Raw genomic sequence first — 16,012 nt, forward strand, 5'->3', positions numbered from 1 at the left:
AAAGAGGAGATAAGGTCGTGATCATGGGAGTAGCTCGAACAGCGACCTTCCAACCATGACTATCTCTGACCTGGCAGTGAGGAGGCCGCTCGCTCGCTTGCTTGCTCGCTCGCTCGCTCGATCGCTTGCTTGCTTGCTTGCTTGCCCATCTGTCTGCCCTCCCGCTCCCATTATGATGTGCTTTGTGGTCATTCTGGTTTACGGAGCAATTTGGGAGTTTATCTTGCTTTGTGTTGCTTTCAGCTATTTCCTTCAGCTGAGCATCTCCTCGCTGTACTGCCCTCTGCTGCGTCCTGTTCGGGTCCACACACTCCAGAGACCACTCTCTCTCTCTCACTCTCTCTCTCTCTCTCAGCGGGAGCAAATATCATTAAACTCCAGGGCTGGGAAGGAGAATGGTAGATGTTAGGTTGTAAGCTGCTCTTAATATGGCTTTTCTGGACATGGGGTTTGCAAATGTGAAAAACATCTGTAAAATATTAAAGGGGAGGGGCTGGTAGATGGTAGATGGTAGATGGTGGTGGTGGTGGTGAGGGGGGCAGGGGGGTGGCATGCTTTTACCCTCAATTACACTTGAATTAGTTGCTGTTTTAAGGTCTAATGCAACATGAAGCATGAAGACTGCCAGAATTAGCTAGCTAGCTCTTCTTTTTTTGTTGCTGTTACAGAGCATGGCTCTCATTACAGGAGCAAGCAAGGAGAGCTGGGCTCTGTGAAAACAGAAAAGTGCTTCAGCTCCCCTCCATAGGCTTTAGGGAAGGAAGGAAAAGTGGGGGGGGGGGGTGCACCTTTAACTCTTTAGCTAGCTAACTAACTACTGAGGTAGCTAGCAAAAATAGGCTTAAACGGCTGGAAGTGTTAAAAAAAAATGTGAGTGATAAGTGTTACCACTGTTAGCAGCGGTGTGTGGAGCTAGTGTGCCCTCAAAAATGGCCTCGGCGAGCCGGCGAAACTAGCCGTTTAAAGGGCCGAGGCACAACGCATCCTGTCCGGATATCACGACGAGCATCCTCCCTCCCTCCCTTCTTCCCTCCCTTCCAGCCGGTGTCGTCCCAGCTTGGTTCCCCCCATTTTCCCCCCTTTGTTTGCTTTTAAACTCCTGCCTTATCCGTGTCTTTTGCCGTTTAAAGCCAGTTTCACGATCCAGCTGAGGCGTTTTCGCTCACTCAGCACGGCTCCTCGCAGCCAACAACATCGGAGCGACGGAAAACAGCCGAGCCAGGAAAGTGAGGGAAAGGCTCGCTTACCTCGGGCGGTTCGGACGGTGGAGGGGACGACGCAAAAGGCGAGCAGACACGCTAGGAAACGCCTTTCGCTGCACTTTTCCCCAACGCGTCCAGCCGGTACATGTTGACGGGCTCCCCTTCGCAGCAGCTGCTCGCGGATGGCTCTCTCTCTCGCGCGCGCGCTCGCTCTCTCTCTCTCTCTCTCTCTCTCTCGCGCTCGCTCTCTCCCTCTCTCTCTCTCTCCGTCTCTCTCTCTCTCTCGCTCTCCCTCTCTCTCTCTCTCGCTCTCTCTCTCCGTCTCTCTCTCTCTCTCTCTCTCTCCGTCTCTCTCTCTCTCTCTCGCTCTCCCTCTCTCTCTCCGTCTCTCTCTCTCCCTCTCTCTCTCCGTCTCTCTCTCTCTCTCTCTCTCTCTCCGTCTCTCTCTCCGTCTCTCTCTCTCCCTCTCTCTCTCCGTCTCTCTCGCTCTCTCCCTCTCTCCGTCTCTCTCTCCGTCTCTCTCTCTCCGTCTCTCTCTCCCGTGTTTAGGTTTGAGCAGCAGGCAGGAAAAGTGATGTCATTGCTGGAAATGGTGCTGCCCGCCCCGTTTTCAGCACAGGGGCCCGTCTTTATGTGGTCCACGTAGGCTAGCGGTTTTCTTATAGCCTACACCCCCCCCAACCCCCAACCCCCCCCAGTCCTAAATCTTAAATCTCGTCCCAGATGCCCATAATTCAGCTGGAGCTCACTGTAGTTCTGCAGCGCTGGAGTATTAACTGTTCTGCTGGAGGCTCTTCTCAGCCAGCTGTGCTAAAGTAAATGGCATGTCCCAACCTGGCCCAGATATTCCCCCACCCACCTCAGTCATATTTTTCTGAATGCAAGAATGGGGGGGGGGGTTAAGGAAAACATACCATTAATTTGCAAGTTCAAACTGAAGATATTAAATTAAATGTTTAGATTAAAAACAAACAATTATGCTAGAAACTAGTAGGTTGCTATTGGGCCCTCAGGCAGGGTCCTTATTCTCCTGGCCCATGCTTTTCAAGCTGGGATATGTGAGGAGAGCAATTCTTCAACTATAAAATCAAGGCTGCTCCTGAAGTCATCTCCAGGTTTTTGCAACAAGGCATGGTTTGCACTAGCCAGTCTTTCTGGAGCAGAAGTTTTGCCCGGGATGGGTGATAATACAGGCCACGATTGGGCCCTCAGACAAGGCTTTGTGTGCCTTTAACGAATGAACATCCTGTGAAAGCCATACATTTAGCCAATTACACTTTATGGACTAAAGTAATAGGACACCTATTCATAATTTCTTGTGAAATCGAGGGCATTAAAAAAGATTTTATCCTGCTATTTAATTGCATTCAGAGGCAAGAGCACTAATGAGGTCCCTCATTGCCCTCTAGCTTACGCTAGAGTAGTTGAAAGTCTTTATTAGAATGGGCGTCCACAAACATTTGGACATACAGCATAGCTCTTGGAGAAGACATTGACTCATTCATTTAGGTTCACTTACTTTTTCTAGCCTGCACTGTGAATGTTTAGTGTTATTCGTTTAGTTAGATTACTTGTCTATAGGATCAATTTATTATGAATCAATGCAGAAATCCAGGTAATTTCAAAGGATTCACTTACTTTTTCTAGCCTGCACTGTAATTGTTTACTGTGTGCCATTAGTTTAGTTAGATTATGTTTATCTATAGTATCATTTTGTCAGTTATCAGTGCAAACATCCAGGTCACTACAAAGAATTTGCTTACCTTTTCTACCCTGCACTGTGGATATTTATTCAACGTGCTCAATAAAAGACAAATGATACAACAGTTTGTGTTATTAGCTAAAATCAAGGGCATTTATGGTGTTATTAGTTCAGATTTTTTGTCTATAGCTATACTTTATTGGCAATCAATGCAGAAGCCAGTTATTTAAAAAAAAATACTGCTTTTAGCAATAAAAAATAATAAAATAAAAAAAGCACCCTCATCCCTCTTGAAATTTTTCATTTGACCCTGAACAATAGGTCTCAAAAATTGTTCATTTGACCCTGAACAATAGGTCTCAAAAATTGTTCATTTGACTCTGAACAATAGGTCTCAAAAATGAACCTTGTCTTAAAGAGCTTAGGAAACACATGGCTTTGATTAGAAAACACCTGTTTAATACTTCATATAAGCAAGCAAGTCTTTTAAAAGGGTTTAACCCCCCTAGGCTCACATTCATAAAGCTTCTCAGAGTAGGTGTGCTGATCTAGGTCATCTCAATTAAGAGTGGAAGTTGATCCTAGATCAGAGATGCCCTGCTTTGCAAGCTTAAGCATACTTATTATATCCATGGTGCTCTAGTGCCTTTAGAATTGCAGATGCAAAACAGTATGAAGAGACATTTTCATAATGTTGGCCCTGTTGAACTAAAACATGGAAACTTTTAGCAGTACATGGAATATATGCTTTTTATAACCTGCTTAAACATTTGCAAATGGAAAAGGTTGTAACTGGTAATAACAAGCCCATGCATAAGATTCAGGGCAATGGCAACATGTTTTATTTCCAAAGACAAGAACAAATCACCATTTCCATTTGTACCATTTCCATATTAGTATCAGTCCATATTAGTATCAGAGGTGTATTGCAAAAGTTAGCTTTTGCAATACACCTCTGAATGTTTCCTATAAACAGGGTACAATCATTGCACTACAAGTTTGTAGGCTTTGTGAATATGGCTTTTGTTCGAACAGCTTGGCCTTCTGAAAGCACTTCAGTGTGGCAAGTTCTGCAAAGTCTATTGAAAGCTGAGAAAATCAGGTCACAGGGTGCTCAGGATGTGACATCTGTTATTGTGTCGGCATCCATTGATGAATTTTGTGCACCATCCTCCTCTCTTGCTGCCTCAGCTATCTCGGACACAGCCTGGAAAAAAGAAACAGAAAAACTAAGCTGACCAAATGCTGGGATTTTGGATTTTTAGATAAGAGACAGGGCAGTGGCTACAGCACCCACCAGTCACAGGGGGTGTTCCTCAGACCAGGACCTTCTTGAACACCCATCAAGAGCCCTGTTCACACATGTAATCCCAGAAACGTTGACAGCAATCAATCAGTAGGAGAGCAATATAATACCAGGATAATTAATGTTTACATGCATCGTCTGAACTTCAGTTATTAGTGTCTTGGATTTTGTGTGTGAAAATTATTTGGTAAACATCCATTGTAATGGTTTCCATTTACCAGAACATAATTAAAAGGTACCGAGCTCCGAGGTGCAGATACATACGCTCATGAGGAGCTTAAGATTGGGATGTCTCTTCAAAATGAATTGACCTTCTCATTTTGGAAGTTTGGGAAAGTCAGCAAACAATCTGAAGAGATTTGATTTCAGCCGCTGTTTGAAACCAACAGCTACAACAAGCTGCTGGCCTTGATTCAGGGCTGAAGGACTAAGAGAAGATTAGAAGATGTGGTTTCAGCAGGACGGAACAGAATAACCTTAGAAACCTGAGATCAGCATTATAGTCACTTGAGCAAATACTGGAAATCTTTACCTTCAACAAATGAATAACATGGCAAAACAACTGGCAGCTGTTATGATGCAGAATACTCTCAGGCCATGAAGACTGAACCCCTAACTGAATCACACATCTTGGCCTAGCTTCGAATCATATCTCGTATATGTAGTTTGAGACTCCTCTCAACGTTGGTGCTTTTTGGATTTTGGACAGCTCTGCATGTACATACACACACAAAAACGTATCACTGCTATTTTTACATCAGTCAACACATTTACCTGGTCGGTCACTGACATTTCATCCGTTTCCGAAAGCTCTGCGTCCTGTGCTGAGCCGTCTAGCTCACCATGCTCAGCCCCAGTTAGGATGTCCATGGGGGCCTCAGCTATGGCACGAATGGTCTGGTCCTCTAGGGCCAGCGCTGTGTCGAAAAGCAGAGGTGATGGAGGGCACTGCAAACCCTCGTCTCCCACCACATCTAGATCCTGCAAAGCCAAACGAACATTACTATTAACTTTCAGCTCACTTCACTTCAGCATCCTAACTAAGGCCTTCAAGCAGTGGTTTGGATAAATCTCACACAAACTCACACAGCTTTACCCTTAAGCCAAATTCATGGTATCAGAAGTTTGCTTCTTTGGTCTCACACAGAAGCTACGAGGCTGGCTGCATGGGTAACACAGAAGCTCATCATAACCGGTTCTTTAAAGGGACTTTAGCCAATGTCTAAACTTTGATACTCAATTGTTTAAATGTAAACAAAGTCATTAAGAGTGGTTTGGTGTCTAATGCTCAAGAGTCAGAAATGTTTACAACAGTGGTGATGGGAAGCAGACATCTGAATGGTTTACTCTCAATTACTCTCTATGCTACCTCACAGAAAGCTACGGTCATGTGAAAAATTAGGACACCCCATGAAAACCTTTTATCTACAACATTTTAATCACATGGACATTTGATTCATTGGAACAATACTGAGAGATGGAGGTAATAATTAAACAGAGTTTCAAAAATGGAAGTGTATTTTTCATGAGAAACACTCAGGACACCCCCACATTTATTACTAAATGCCTGAAAGGGGGGGGGGGTGTAACTATAACTAGAATATGTAGAATGTAGAATTTTGGTTTTATTATATTACCTCCATCTCTCAAAACTGCTCAAATGAAAATAAAATGCCCATTCATTTAAATATCTGGGGGGTTTGGAGGTGTCTGAATTTTTTACCCAATTTGGAAAGCCAATTACCCAATCCCTTTTTCTGTGAACCCCCATCACTAGCAATGCGTCCACTAGCACGTCTCTGCCGACACAAGGCCAGCCACCACCTCTTTTCCAACTGCAACATTCTTAGGTAGCCAGCGGAGGAAAGCATGGCACCCCAGCACGCCTGTGCTGACCAACATCACACTAGGAGAGATGTGGGACAGAAGTGCCATTAACCCATCCCCGAGAGCAAGGCCAATTGTGCAGACTCAGGAATCAAACCAGTGATCCTCGCATCATATTGGTACCGCCTTAATCCACTGGACAGAGTCCACGATGTGTCTTCATTTATTGACTGTATAACATGAAATCACTATTCTACCATGATCAAGACTACATATAAAAACCCAGAAGACGTAGGACCTTTAGGACAGTACATCAAATGTACAATTGTGTTTGTAGACATCACCACTGCAAAGCAGGAGTAGGTTAGAAATTAGAACAAAGTTATCTACAATGAACCAGTCTGAATGACCTTGTTTACATCAATGAATTAATTTGAGAAAAAATGTTGTAACTGTTGTAAATTTTCATTCAAATAATTAAAAACATACTTGCTTATGTGTTTTCTCACATTGCATTACATCCTACTTGTGCAAAATCAAAGAAGCAAGTGTCCAAATTGGCTAATTGAATGCATTTGGTCTGATTTCTGGCTAATCATTTTAATAATTCTACACACAATGTGTACAATAAGAGGTAAAACCAAGAGTTTTCTCAGCACTAGAGAAATAATTGCCTGCCTTTCATTTAAATTAAACGATCAGACCCCGTGTTTAAGCTCCCACCCAAACACACACTTCATCAATTTGATAACTATTAGTCATAATTGCCACCATTTTATAGGCCCCAAAATAGAACCTTGTGGGACTCCACAAGATCTGCTAAATTAACCTGTTACTAAATCATTCAAAACAGCATCTGCATTTAAATGCAGAGTAAAAGGACTTCAGTTAAATGTCTAATGTCAATAAAGATAACCCTACATCGCTGAACTCCAATGGCAGGCTCTCCGTGGGCTGCAGCTCTGCGGCGCTTAGGTACAAGTCGGTGGGTGCTGAGGCCAGCTGCTCCGGAGCCAGGGTCTCCGGCTCAGGTTGATACATGGGGGGTGGTAGAGACAGATGCAGTGGGCACCGCGGTTCTTCCGACTGGCCCATATGCACAGGCCTGTCACAGGGGACGTCCTTCAGGCCAGGGCACATCTTGAACAATACTTGGCTACTGTCTTGGTAAATATCTATTGTAATGGTTGAGGAAAACATATTTACCCCATTTGTTAAAAGCCAACAGACCTTGTGAAGACTTCAACAAGTTGCTGGCCTTCATTTAAGGTTAAAAGTCTGAGAGAAGAAGATGAGGATAAGAGAATGTGGAAAGTTCTGCACATCAGGGTTTCTCCAACCCTGGTCCTGGGCAACCCTTCCCCAACCCTTCTGCCCTGCACATTTCTGTGTGTTAAACCTGCTCCCATCACACATGATAAGCTAATCAAAAACCCCATCCTCAGACATAAGTAGTGTGTTAGAGTAGGAAACCACTAAAATGTGCACTGCAGGAGGTCTTCCAGCACATGAATGTGGCTAAACATACAAAGATCCTAAATGATGCAGTATTGAAAAAGGATACGAGAAACACAATGTCGCGTCATTGGCAGGCACTGGTTTGTGCACCGCGTCCCTTCCACGAAGGAAATACACCTCTGGCTCGATCGGACAGAGTTTGCCTGTCGAAAAAGAAACACATCAACTTTAAAAAAAAAAAAAAATAACAATAAATATTACGGTTATGAGAGTGTGCGTTTGAGCAAATTTACACTTACCGCTGGCCACCTAACATCCAGATAAAATGTACTCATTTCATTTACATCTGTCCACATAAATCTGGTGGGTTTGTCTCAGTGCTGCTTTCCCCACTTTACAAAAGTATCAGGAATTGTTCTCCAGAATGTCCTAAGATGATGCCATGCGAGAAATCTGTCCAAGGCATGCATTTTATAATAACTACAATAAGGATGGGTAGTTAATATTTAATTAATTATATAAATATTCTTTTTTATAAAGATATTGTTGCAGTCATGCAAAAAACTTGTATTGCAGGCAATGTGAATCTGGCAGGTTTATTATCAATGGACCGATAATGCACAAAATGCCTGGGTATAATATGTTTTACACTGACCTCCATTGAAAGTTATGAACTGCAACAATTTACAGTTGAACTGCCTCTTAACCCACATTCTGAAGTGGTGTGAGCATGCAGACAGCAATCAGACTTCACTGTGTCTTGGTGGCATTTAGACTACAACTGCCCCTAACCCCAACATTTGTACAACAAATGCCTAGTCACAGGGGGTGTTCCTCAGATCAGGACCTTCTAGAGCCCCATTCACACATGTAATACCAGAGAGGTAGAGAGGTAGACAGAATACCAGGATAGTTCATGTTTACATGCAGCCACATCTACTAAACTTTAGCTATGTATCTGTAGAGTTAGAAATGTGCAATATGTATCGTCTACGATATCTTAATGGTTGTTTTAACGATGAGCGAGCAGACATTATAGAGTGTCTCTTACTTTGCTGAAAGCACTCAAAAACACGTCTTAAGAGTTCACATATTCACAGCGTCCGTTAGCCTGATAGGACAGACGACCGTGCATGTGCACAGAGTGCATGCAGCACGCTAGCATAGCCTACATGTTCACCACAACTCATCTGCGGCGTTAGATTTAGTTGCTAGACCTGGCTCGTCCTCACTAGCTTGAAGGTGGTTTTGCTTTGAAAACACAGAGGTTTCTCAAAAGACTGCCTTCTGCCAACCATGTCGAACATTGCAATTGAAGACCACTCGACAATGAATTAGTTCTGCAAACTAACCTTCGTGCTGAATATGAAGATTAATAACAAATTTGGGAGAAATTGGCAAATCGGCAGAAAGTGTTCCCCCTGTATACTTCAATAAGAAACAGTTTAAGTGAAAAAGATCTTGAATTTAAGATGTTTAAACATACATAAAGTAAAATAATACAACTTAAAACCTTTAAAAATGACGAATAACAAGAAACATAAATAATGTGATTTAAATATAGTACATTCATATTAAATTAAGTTGTGTAAGGTCAGTAACACTTGCACTGTTTTGGTATTATTTTTACTTGAATGCTTCAGTTTTAAGTACATAAACAAGTAGAACAAGCTAGCGCCATGTCAGACTTTTACAAACACATTTTGAAGGATGAAAAATATTGTCTAATTAGTTATTAGCAGAATCCCAGGAAATATTGAGAATTTTATGTTAATATCGCACACGTCTATGTGGAGTGCATGTGACTATTAAGCTGTTTTCGAAGTTCTGGGTTTTGTGTGTGAAACGAATTTCAACGTATTTAAAAACCTTAATGGTATTAAGGTGTTGAGCCCCTTGCAGAGATATACGCTTATGCTAAGCTTAAGTTTGGGATGTCTCTTCAAAATGAGGTGACTCTCTCATTTTGGGAAAGTCAGCAAACTATCCGAAGAGATTTGATTTCAGCCGCTGTTTGAAACCAACAGCTACGACAAGTTGCTGGCCTTGATTCAGGGCTAAAGAAAGGAAAATGTGGCTTCTGCAGGACAGCTGAGCAGCCCACCTAAGACGCATGAAGTGGCTAACTACTACTACTACAGGGTCCTAGATCCTACTCTTCCGGCCATCTATCTAAACCTCTTGGGTTGTGCAGGGAGCCTTCAGTTTTAAACATAATTTCCTTGAAGCCAGCAAACTAAATGCATTACATTTCTGAGCAAAATTCAGTCATCTGATCCAATCCAAGCACATATGAACAGACTGCAGGTACATTCACGCTGGATATTTTCTTTGCGTGCTCCATTTACACATTATGCAGCATCAGCAGCAGCGAGCAGTGTTTTATGAAGTCTACAACGTGTGGTGTGGAATTATTACTATTCAATGGTTATTACACTGTTATGACCATTAGAAATTAAGAGATTTTACCATTGCAGATATAAGGTTAGCCAAATCATACTTCCGCATAGATGCAAATAATTGTGATCTAAAAGGTGTATCTTGCACATACAGCATCAGGGTTCTCACCCTTCTTAGGACAACATTATTAAAAACTTTCCCATGACTTCTACACATGATAACATATGAATACAAGCATATCAAGAGGCAAATTCCTCTGTAATTCCTTAGGTGTATTTTCACTATGTGGAGCTCACTGGTTTCAGAGCTATAGGAGATGCAATCTTACATGCACCCTTGTGGCTCAATAGCTCAGCCTTTCCAGGATATCTCTAATATTTCCTCTAATATGAATACACTCATTTTCTAGGAGTTTCCATGACTGGAAAAACAGTCTATATTACCAGGATCAGCCAGGGTATCTGGCCGACACTCTTATCCAGAGAGACTTGCATTTGAATCCTTTTGCACAGCTAAGCAAACACAGCTTTAGGAGTCTGAACCTTTCTTTGGTTCAGCATGGTGTGCTTGCCCAACTGGGAAACATGCATCCTGTACATCCATCAGAAAAGCAAACTGAACTTAAAAAGCCCAAGTTAAGGTGCACGAAGGTTACCTGTGGCGTTGCTCCCTCGGTAATAGCCTGTCTGCGCTCTCTGAGCTGCCTGTGTAACAAAGCCTCAACGCCATAACGACGGCGGTAGCGCCGCAGTGCCTTCAGTTTCCGGAGGTTCTCCCGCTCCTTCATTGACAGGCCTTCGGGCCCAGTCAAAAGACTGGTGCCTGTTTCAAACGCAGCACAAAAGACGTTACATTCATGAGGTGTTTCTCGACATGGCTCCAGTGTATGTTAAATAGAAGAATGGATGCCAACAGTTGCGTGAAGGGGTGTTACCTATCGTCTCATGCTCAATCTTGCGGCTGTGAAGGTAGCGTCGCTTTTTCTCCTTCAGCAAGTGCTGAAGCCGTTTAAACTGGTCTATGTAGAGGGACTGGAGTCTGATGAGTTTTTCACGGGTGATGAGAGCGACTTCTTCGGCCGTGTACACGCCAGCATGCCTAAAGGACAAAAGGTCACCTGACAATTCAAACTCTAGATGCAAACAATATTTTATGACTGTATGACACACAGAGGCCAAGCCACTCACTTGAGAGGGTCCTCGTGGTCACTGTCTATGCTGTCTGCTTCACTATCTGGATCTCCTCTCCACATTTGATCGAGCACCACTGGGTCTTGCTCCTCCTCACTCCAGCTATCCTCATCTGCACATCAAAAGACACCTATTCAGAGAGGATTTCCCACACTGGCAAACACTTTGATCTGTAATCTACAGTTATTTGTAGCACAGGAAAAAAGGACAGTGCCCTACCTAGAATACGGCTTGCTTCACTGCGTCCGTCTAGGCCCAGAGACCCTGACTCTGCCCTGCTGTAACCACTGAGCTGAGACAGCAGCACCTCAGGGGATGGTCCCGAGGAAGACTTGCGCATCTGTGCCTGCAAAGCCAGAGCATTTCTGCGGGCATGCTCTGCGCAGAACGCAACGCTGGACAGAGAAAATGACACAGACCATGTCAAAACAATACAGACTTTTACCACATTCCCATTAACGTTCTGTGCAAATTTCAAGCAGTAAAATAAAAAATGATTTAGAGCTTGTGAAGTTCTTATTAATTTTCTAACTTATTTCAAAGGTTCTGAGGTGAATGTATCCATTTAAAAAACATTCATCTCCTCCTCACTTTTGCTTCACCACCTTGTTCATGTTGGCAAAAAGAAGCCTGCAGTGGGAAATCAGTCACATGCCTATTACATTTCTGCACACAAGCTTTACTGGAAAGCAGTATTAAGCTATTTTTACCATTACTTTTTGCTACTGAACCCCCTTCAAAGTTGCGGAGTGTAATTTACTTTTACACCACTGTCGCAAATATGAATCACACTTCACTGTACATGTTCTGCATATTTATTGCAATTTTTATGATGTCAGTGATCCAACATGTCGTAATATTAACAATGCACTCGGCGTATCAAAGATTGGAGTGAAATAATCGACACTGGGCAGATATAATCTGCCTCCAGTAAATATGTCATTGAAAATGAGAACAGCGAAGTATCCTTTTGTATCAAGCAGTAAAGTTTTAAAAAGATATTTTATCGAATCGTGATAAAATTTTCCTGTCATACACAATATGCTTTTCTAAGCACATTGAAGACATTGCTAGTGTTTAATCAACACTGAACAACTGCACGTTTCATTACCAACAATGTAATTACACTGGTTTAATTAGACAGGGCAGCCGATGTTGAATAAAAATCATCTGAATAGTAGTTTTTAAGAAACTGGCAGCTAATGATGTATATGTATGTCTGTGATTATATGCATATGATAATTATATGTATGTGATAAATATCATGATATAGTATTTTACCGTATCGCCCAGCCCTACTTCTAGGCAGTGGTGGCTCAGCGGTTAGAGCGCCGGGCTGTCGATAACAGGGTTGTGGGTTCGATTCCCGGGCTCGGCAAGCTGCCACTGTTGGGCCCTTGAGCAAGGCCCTTTACCCTCTCTTCACCGTTACCTTTTTTTTTTTACCTTTACCTTACATCGATCCAAATTCCGCTTCCAGCCTTTTCCATAGCAGATCTCTGCTGCATGGGAAACGTAGCTAAGGAATCTTAACCCATGCTCTGAATATTCCTGTGTTTTTATTTTTGCATTTTTTGTGTTTAGTTATCAGGTATTTACGAAAAGAAAGAAAGAAAAAAGAAAAAACACCACAGAAATGTGACTATGGGATTTCCAGGACTGTGGCTGGGGACCAAAGACTACATAAAGAAAAACCATAAGATCAAGACCTCCTTACCCATCCTTCTTCTCGGGTTTTGGTGCTGCACTGGGGCAGCGCTTGCCATTTTTGTTGGACACGTAGCTGCACTGCCTGTAAGGAGCGCTCTTGTCCTCCAGTATGTGCTTGATGCAGAACTCCCAGCCGTCCAGGCGGGGTTGCGAGCAGGCTCGTTGGGTGTAGGCACAGGCCTGGGGCTCCTGGGTGCGGCTGGTCTGACTGACCCTGCCTCGACTGGACGGCAGTACGTGGATCCGAATCCGGTTCATTTTGGCTTCTGCTGGAAAATAAAACGGGGGAAGTTGGACGTGGCTGAAGGCTGAAGGCTACACCTGCCTTGAGTGTTTACATAATTCATAAGAAGGCTCCTGCTTAATATTCAACATGTAGGCGTAGCAATGGACAAACTATCATCATCATCATCATCATCATTATTATTATTATTATTATTATGATTATTCTTCTTATTGTTGTTGTTGTTGTTGTTATTTACAGGGTAAACACGTCACTTTCTAGCTATAACGTTCAACGACGATTTACCACGTGAGGCAGTTTGAAAGGACGTGTTTTTATTATCGAGCCTATCGATTTATTTCCCAACATTTTTCTCAGCTATTATTTACCAATACAACAACTTAGCTTATCTTATCCACTAAAAATATTTAAAAATAAATATTATTAATATCCAGCTATTTGTCCCGAACCCGCCCGCTCTGCACAACACCAGCGCCATCTTTGAACGGCCACTAAGCGAGTTAGCTCAAGGCAAATACTCGCACAAAAACACACACCCCGGCTTCATAAACTAACTACAACGGCTGCCACATATAAACGAAACAGTACCCGCCCTTTCTGTGCGCTTAAAAAACACAACTCACCGATATTTCACTCCCAAGACCCCAACATCGACCCTCCACCACAACGGCTAAACCTCCTATACAAAGCTCGGCTTGCTCAGCACGGCTTCCCTCAGTGACCCGCCCACCCTTGACCAGGATTGGGCCGATTGCTCTCACGGAGGCATTTCATTGGACACAATTTATGCGACGACGACTCACACTGTTTTTTTATTGGCTGTCTTGGCGTTCAATAGTTTGGTCATGTGAATATTCATGAGCTTCAAAACGTGTGAAAAACATGGCACTAATAATTTAATTAAATTTTACTATAATAATGAAATGTAAAATTAAAGTTGAAATGTATGTTTTGCATTTATTAATTCTTAAAATAATAAATAATTATTAAAATGATGTGTAATTACACATTTACTAGGTTAACTACGTAGCGTTATTTGAATCAAGTTAAAACGGTGTGTAAAAAAAGATATACTTTATTTAAAAAAATATTCGAAAAATTGATAGGTTCATGAAGGGTCCCTGAATAGACATGCCATTCCAGTGTTTTTTTTCTGGGCAATGTAAAATCTATGAAATACCTGCTTAAACATTATTGGTTGATGGCCTAAATTTAATTTATTAAAAAAAGAAAATGTACAAAGCATGCTGAGAAAACAGCATTTCGAATACACGGCAACAAACCAACCCAAATCCGAATCAACGTCACATACACCGCCATACATGATACAACTACTGAAATGCAGTACTACATGAAACAACATAATCAAGATATATTAAATCAAAAAATATATTATATAATATTATATTTTACATCCTAAGCCAGGGATTGTGGGTTCGTGTCCCATCTGTGCAGGGAAGTGGGGTCTTAGTGGTTAATACCCGGGCCCTTGAGCAAGGCCCTTCACCCTTTCTGCTCCCTGGGTGCAAAGGCTGCCCACCACTTCAGGCTAACTTATCTAAGCTTAGCAGGCCGACTACAAGCCCACAGTCTACACCAGTCTTCTTGACTTCGCTCTCTCAGACATGGACTTCTATTGTCAACACTTGTGTCATTTGCTCAGCAGTTAGCTAGTCAGTAGCAGCCGCACTTAGCTGTGTGATTCTCAGTAATACTTTTAGACAGTTACTTTTAGACATTACTTTGAGACAGTATGATGGTATTAAAAAGTGTATACCGCCCAACCCTAATCATGATCATGATCAAATATCAGACATCTTGAAGTCTGAATTTTTGTTATAGATAAGAGTGTGTGAAACCACATAAGCAAGTCTGTCAGATACTTAACCACCTACTGTGGTTTGAGACAACTGTGTGTTTTTGTCACTTGGCATTAAAACTGACCTCAACATTGTCCTCTCCTCCTCTGTCACACTCTGATCATCTGATCACTCTGATCTCCTCTGATCATCAAGGGAGGACTTGCACAGTGTCTTTTTGCGCAGGTTTTTGAAAACAACGCTGACTGCCATATTGGTGACATCTGTGAAGCAGAGAACTAGAGTCACCTCCCGTGACGGAGCTTCACATTTACTTAGTCCCATCACTTGATTGATGTAGACCAGCTTTCCCAAGGAATCATCACAATGTCCCAGCCAGTCACTTGACACCGGGACCGGCCCTGTCTTTCATCTGGAGCCTGGTCCTCATTTCTGGTTATGGAGTGCACGAGCTCATGTTGTGATGCAGGGTTAATTATTTGTCCTAAGGGGATAGCTTGCTCAGGGTCGTAATTTTAGAAGCCAGTCTCCAGGGGTAGAGATGGAGCCGAGTGTCGATGGGTCAAGTCCACGGGGAGCAGTGAACGTAGGTTCATCTGGACCATTTGTTTCAGACTTCTCAACTACCTCACTTTGTTTTGAAGAGCCGTCACTGTTCTCCAACAGAACACCATGAGATAGAGAATCTGTAAACTTCTCTACCACAAAAGTGACACAGGGTTGCGGCCTTCACACTCTGTCCATCGTTTTGCTCCAGACTGGAGACAGAATGTCTCAGCAGATAATGAAGGTTATCCTGCACCCCACAAACGTCCAACCCTTACCTTTCCTGATAGCTCTGCAATGCAATAACATGCAACAGGATGTTCAAACATGGAGATCCCAAAGAATACATCTTTTCTAAAGCATCTACGCAATGTTAACGTCCATGTTGTTGAACGATGGAGAGTAATTACTAAGTTTTAACCTCATGAAACCACAGTATAGGACATCCCACTATTTTAGGACACACTGGACATTCTGCACTTTTACACTGTATTATTTACATAGCTTTTTTAAACTGCACATTCTCCAACACTGCAAACCAGCCACACACTTTGATTCTTAAGTTTTATGTTCTTTACATTTTGGGTACACACTGTAAACCCACCCA

At 42.5% G+C, this 16,012-nt stretch overlaps 2 protein-coding genes and 2 non-coding genes across 9 annotated transcripts in view; all 4 read right to left on the reverse strand.

Moving 5' to 3' along the window:
- The window catches only part of nckap5l (NCK-associated protein 5-like), a 32,278-nt gene extending 30,632 nt beyond the window's left edge, over positions 1-1,646 (reverse strand). Inside the window, exon 1 of one of the 2 annotated variants that reach the window (XM_072656401.1) lies at positions 1,248-1,646. The gene's annotated coding sequence lies outside the window, so the exon portion shown is untranslated. The remainder of the gene's footprint in view (positions 1-1,247) is intronic. The other variant, XM_072656403.1, reaches the window with a different exon arrangement.
- Positions 1,647-3,723: 2,077 nt separating this feature from the next.
- Positions 3,724-13,741, reverse strand: kansl2 (KAT8 regulatory NSL complex subunit 2). Of its 5 annotated transcripts, XM_072697253.1 has the most exons (11): positions 13,663-13,741; positions 12,803-13,064; positions 11,305-11,480; positions 11,083-11,197; positions 10,830-10,993; positions 10,551-10,717; positions 7,602-7,698; positions 6,959-7,212; positions 4,985-5,191; positions 4,202-4,256; positions 4,025-4,111 (listed from the first exon to the last, which is right to left on the reverse strand). In XM_072697253.1, the coding sequence occupies exons 2-10, from the start codon at positions 13,051-13,053 to the stop codon at positions 4,248-4,250; spliced, it is 1,440 nt and encodes a 479-aa protein (XP_072553354.1). In that variant the 5' UTR covers positions 13,054-13,064; positions 13,663-13,741; the 3' UTR covers positions 4,025-4,111; positions 4,202-4,247. The 5 variants fall into 5 exon arrangements, 3 of the variants coding, with proteins under 3 accessions (XP_072553353.1, XP_072553354.1, XP_072553351.1); XM_072697252.1 differs by lacking the exon at positions 4,202-4,256 and having other exon boundaries at positions 3,724-4,111; XR_011981779.1 differs by having other exon boundaries at positions 4,202-5,191.
- Positions 4,497-4,633, reverse strand: LOC140534983 (small nucleolar RNA SNORA2/SNORA34 family). Its single transcript, XR_011977522.1, has one exon. It is a non-coding gene; the product is annotated as a small nucleolar RNA SNORA2/SNORA34 family (small nucleolar RNA).
- On the reverse strand, positions 9,428-9,556 carry LOC140534985 (small nucleolar RNA SNORA2/SNORA34 family). Its single transcript, XR_011977523.1, has one exon. It is a non-coding gene; the product is annotated as a small nucleolar RNA SNORA2/SNORA34 family (small nucleolar RNA).
- Positions 13,742-16,012: the final 2,271 nt, after the last annotated feature.

This window comes from Salminus brasiliensis, chromosome 14 (genome assembly GCF_030463535.1).
Source record: "Salminus brasiliensis chromosome 14, fSalBra1.hap2, whole genome shotgun sequence".
NCBI lineage: Eukaryota > Metazoa > Chordata > Actinopteri > Characiformes > Bryconidae > Salminus > Salminus brasiliensis.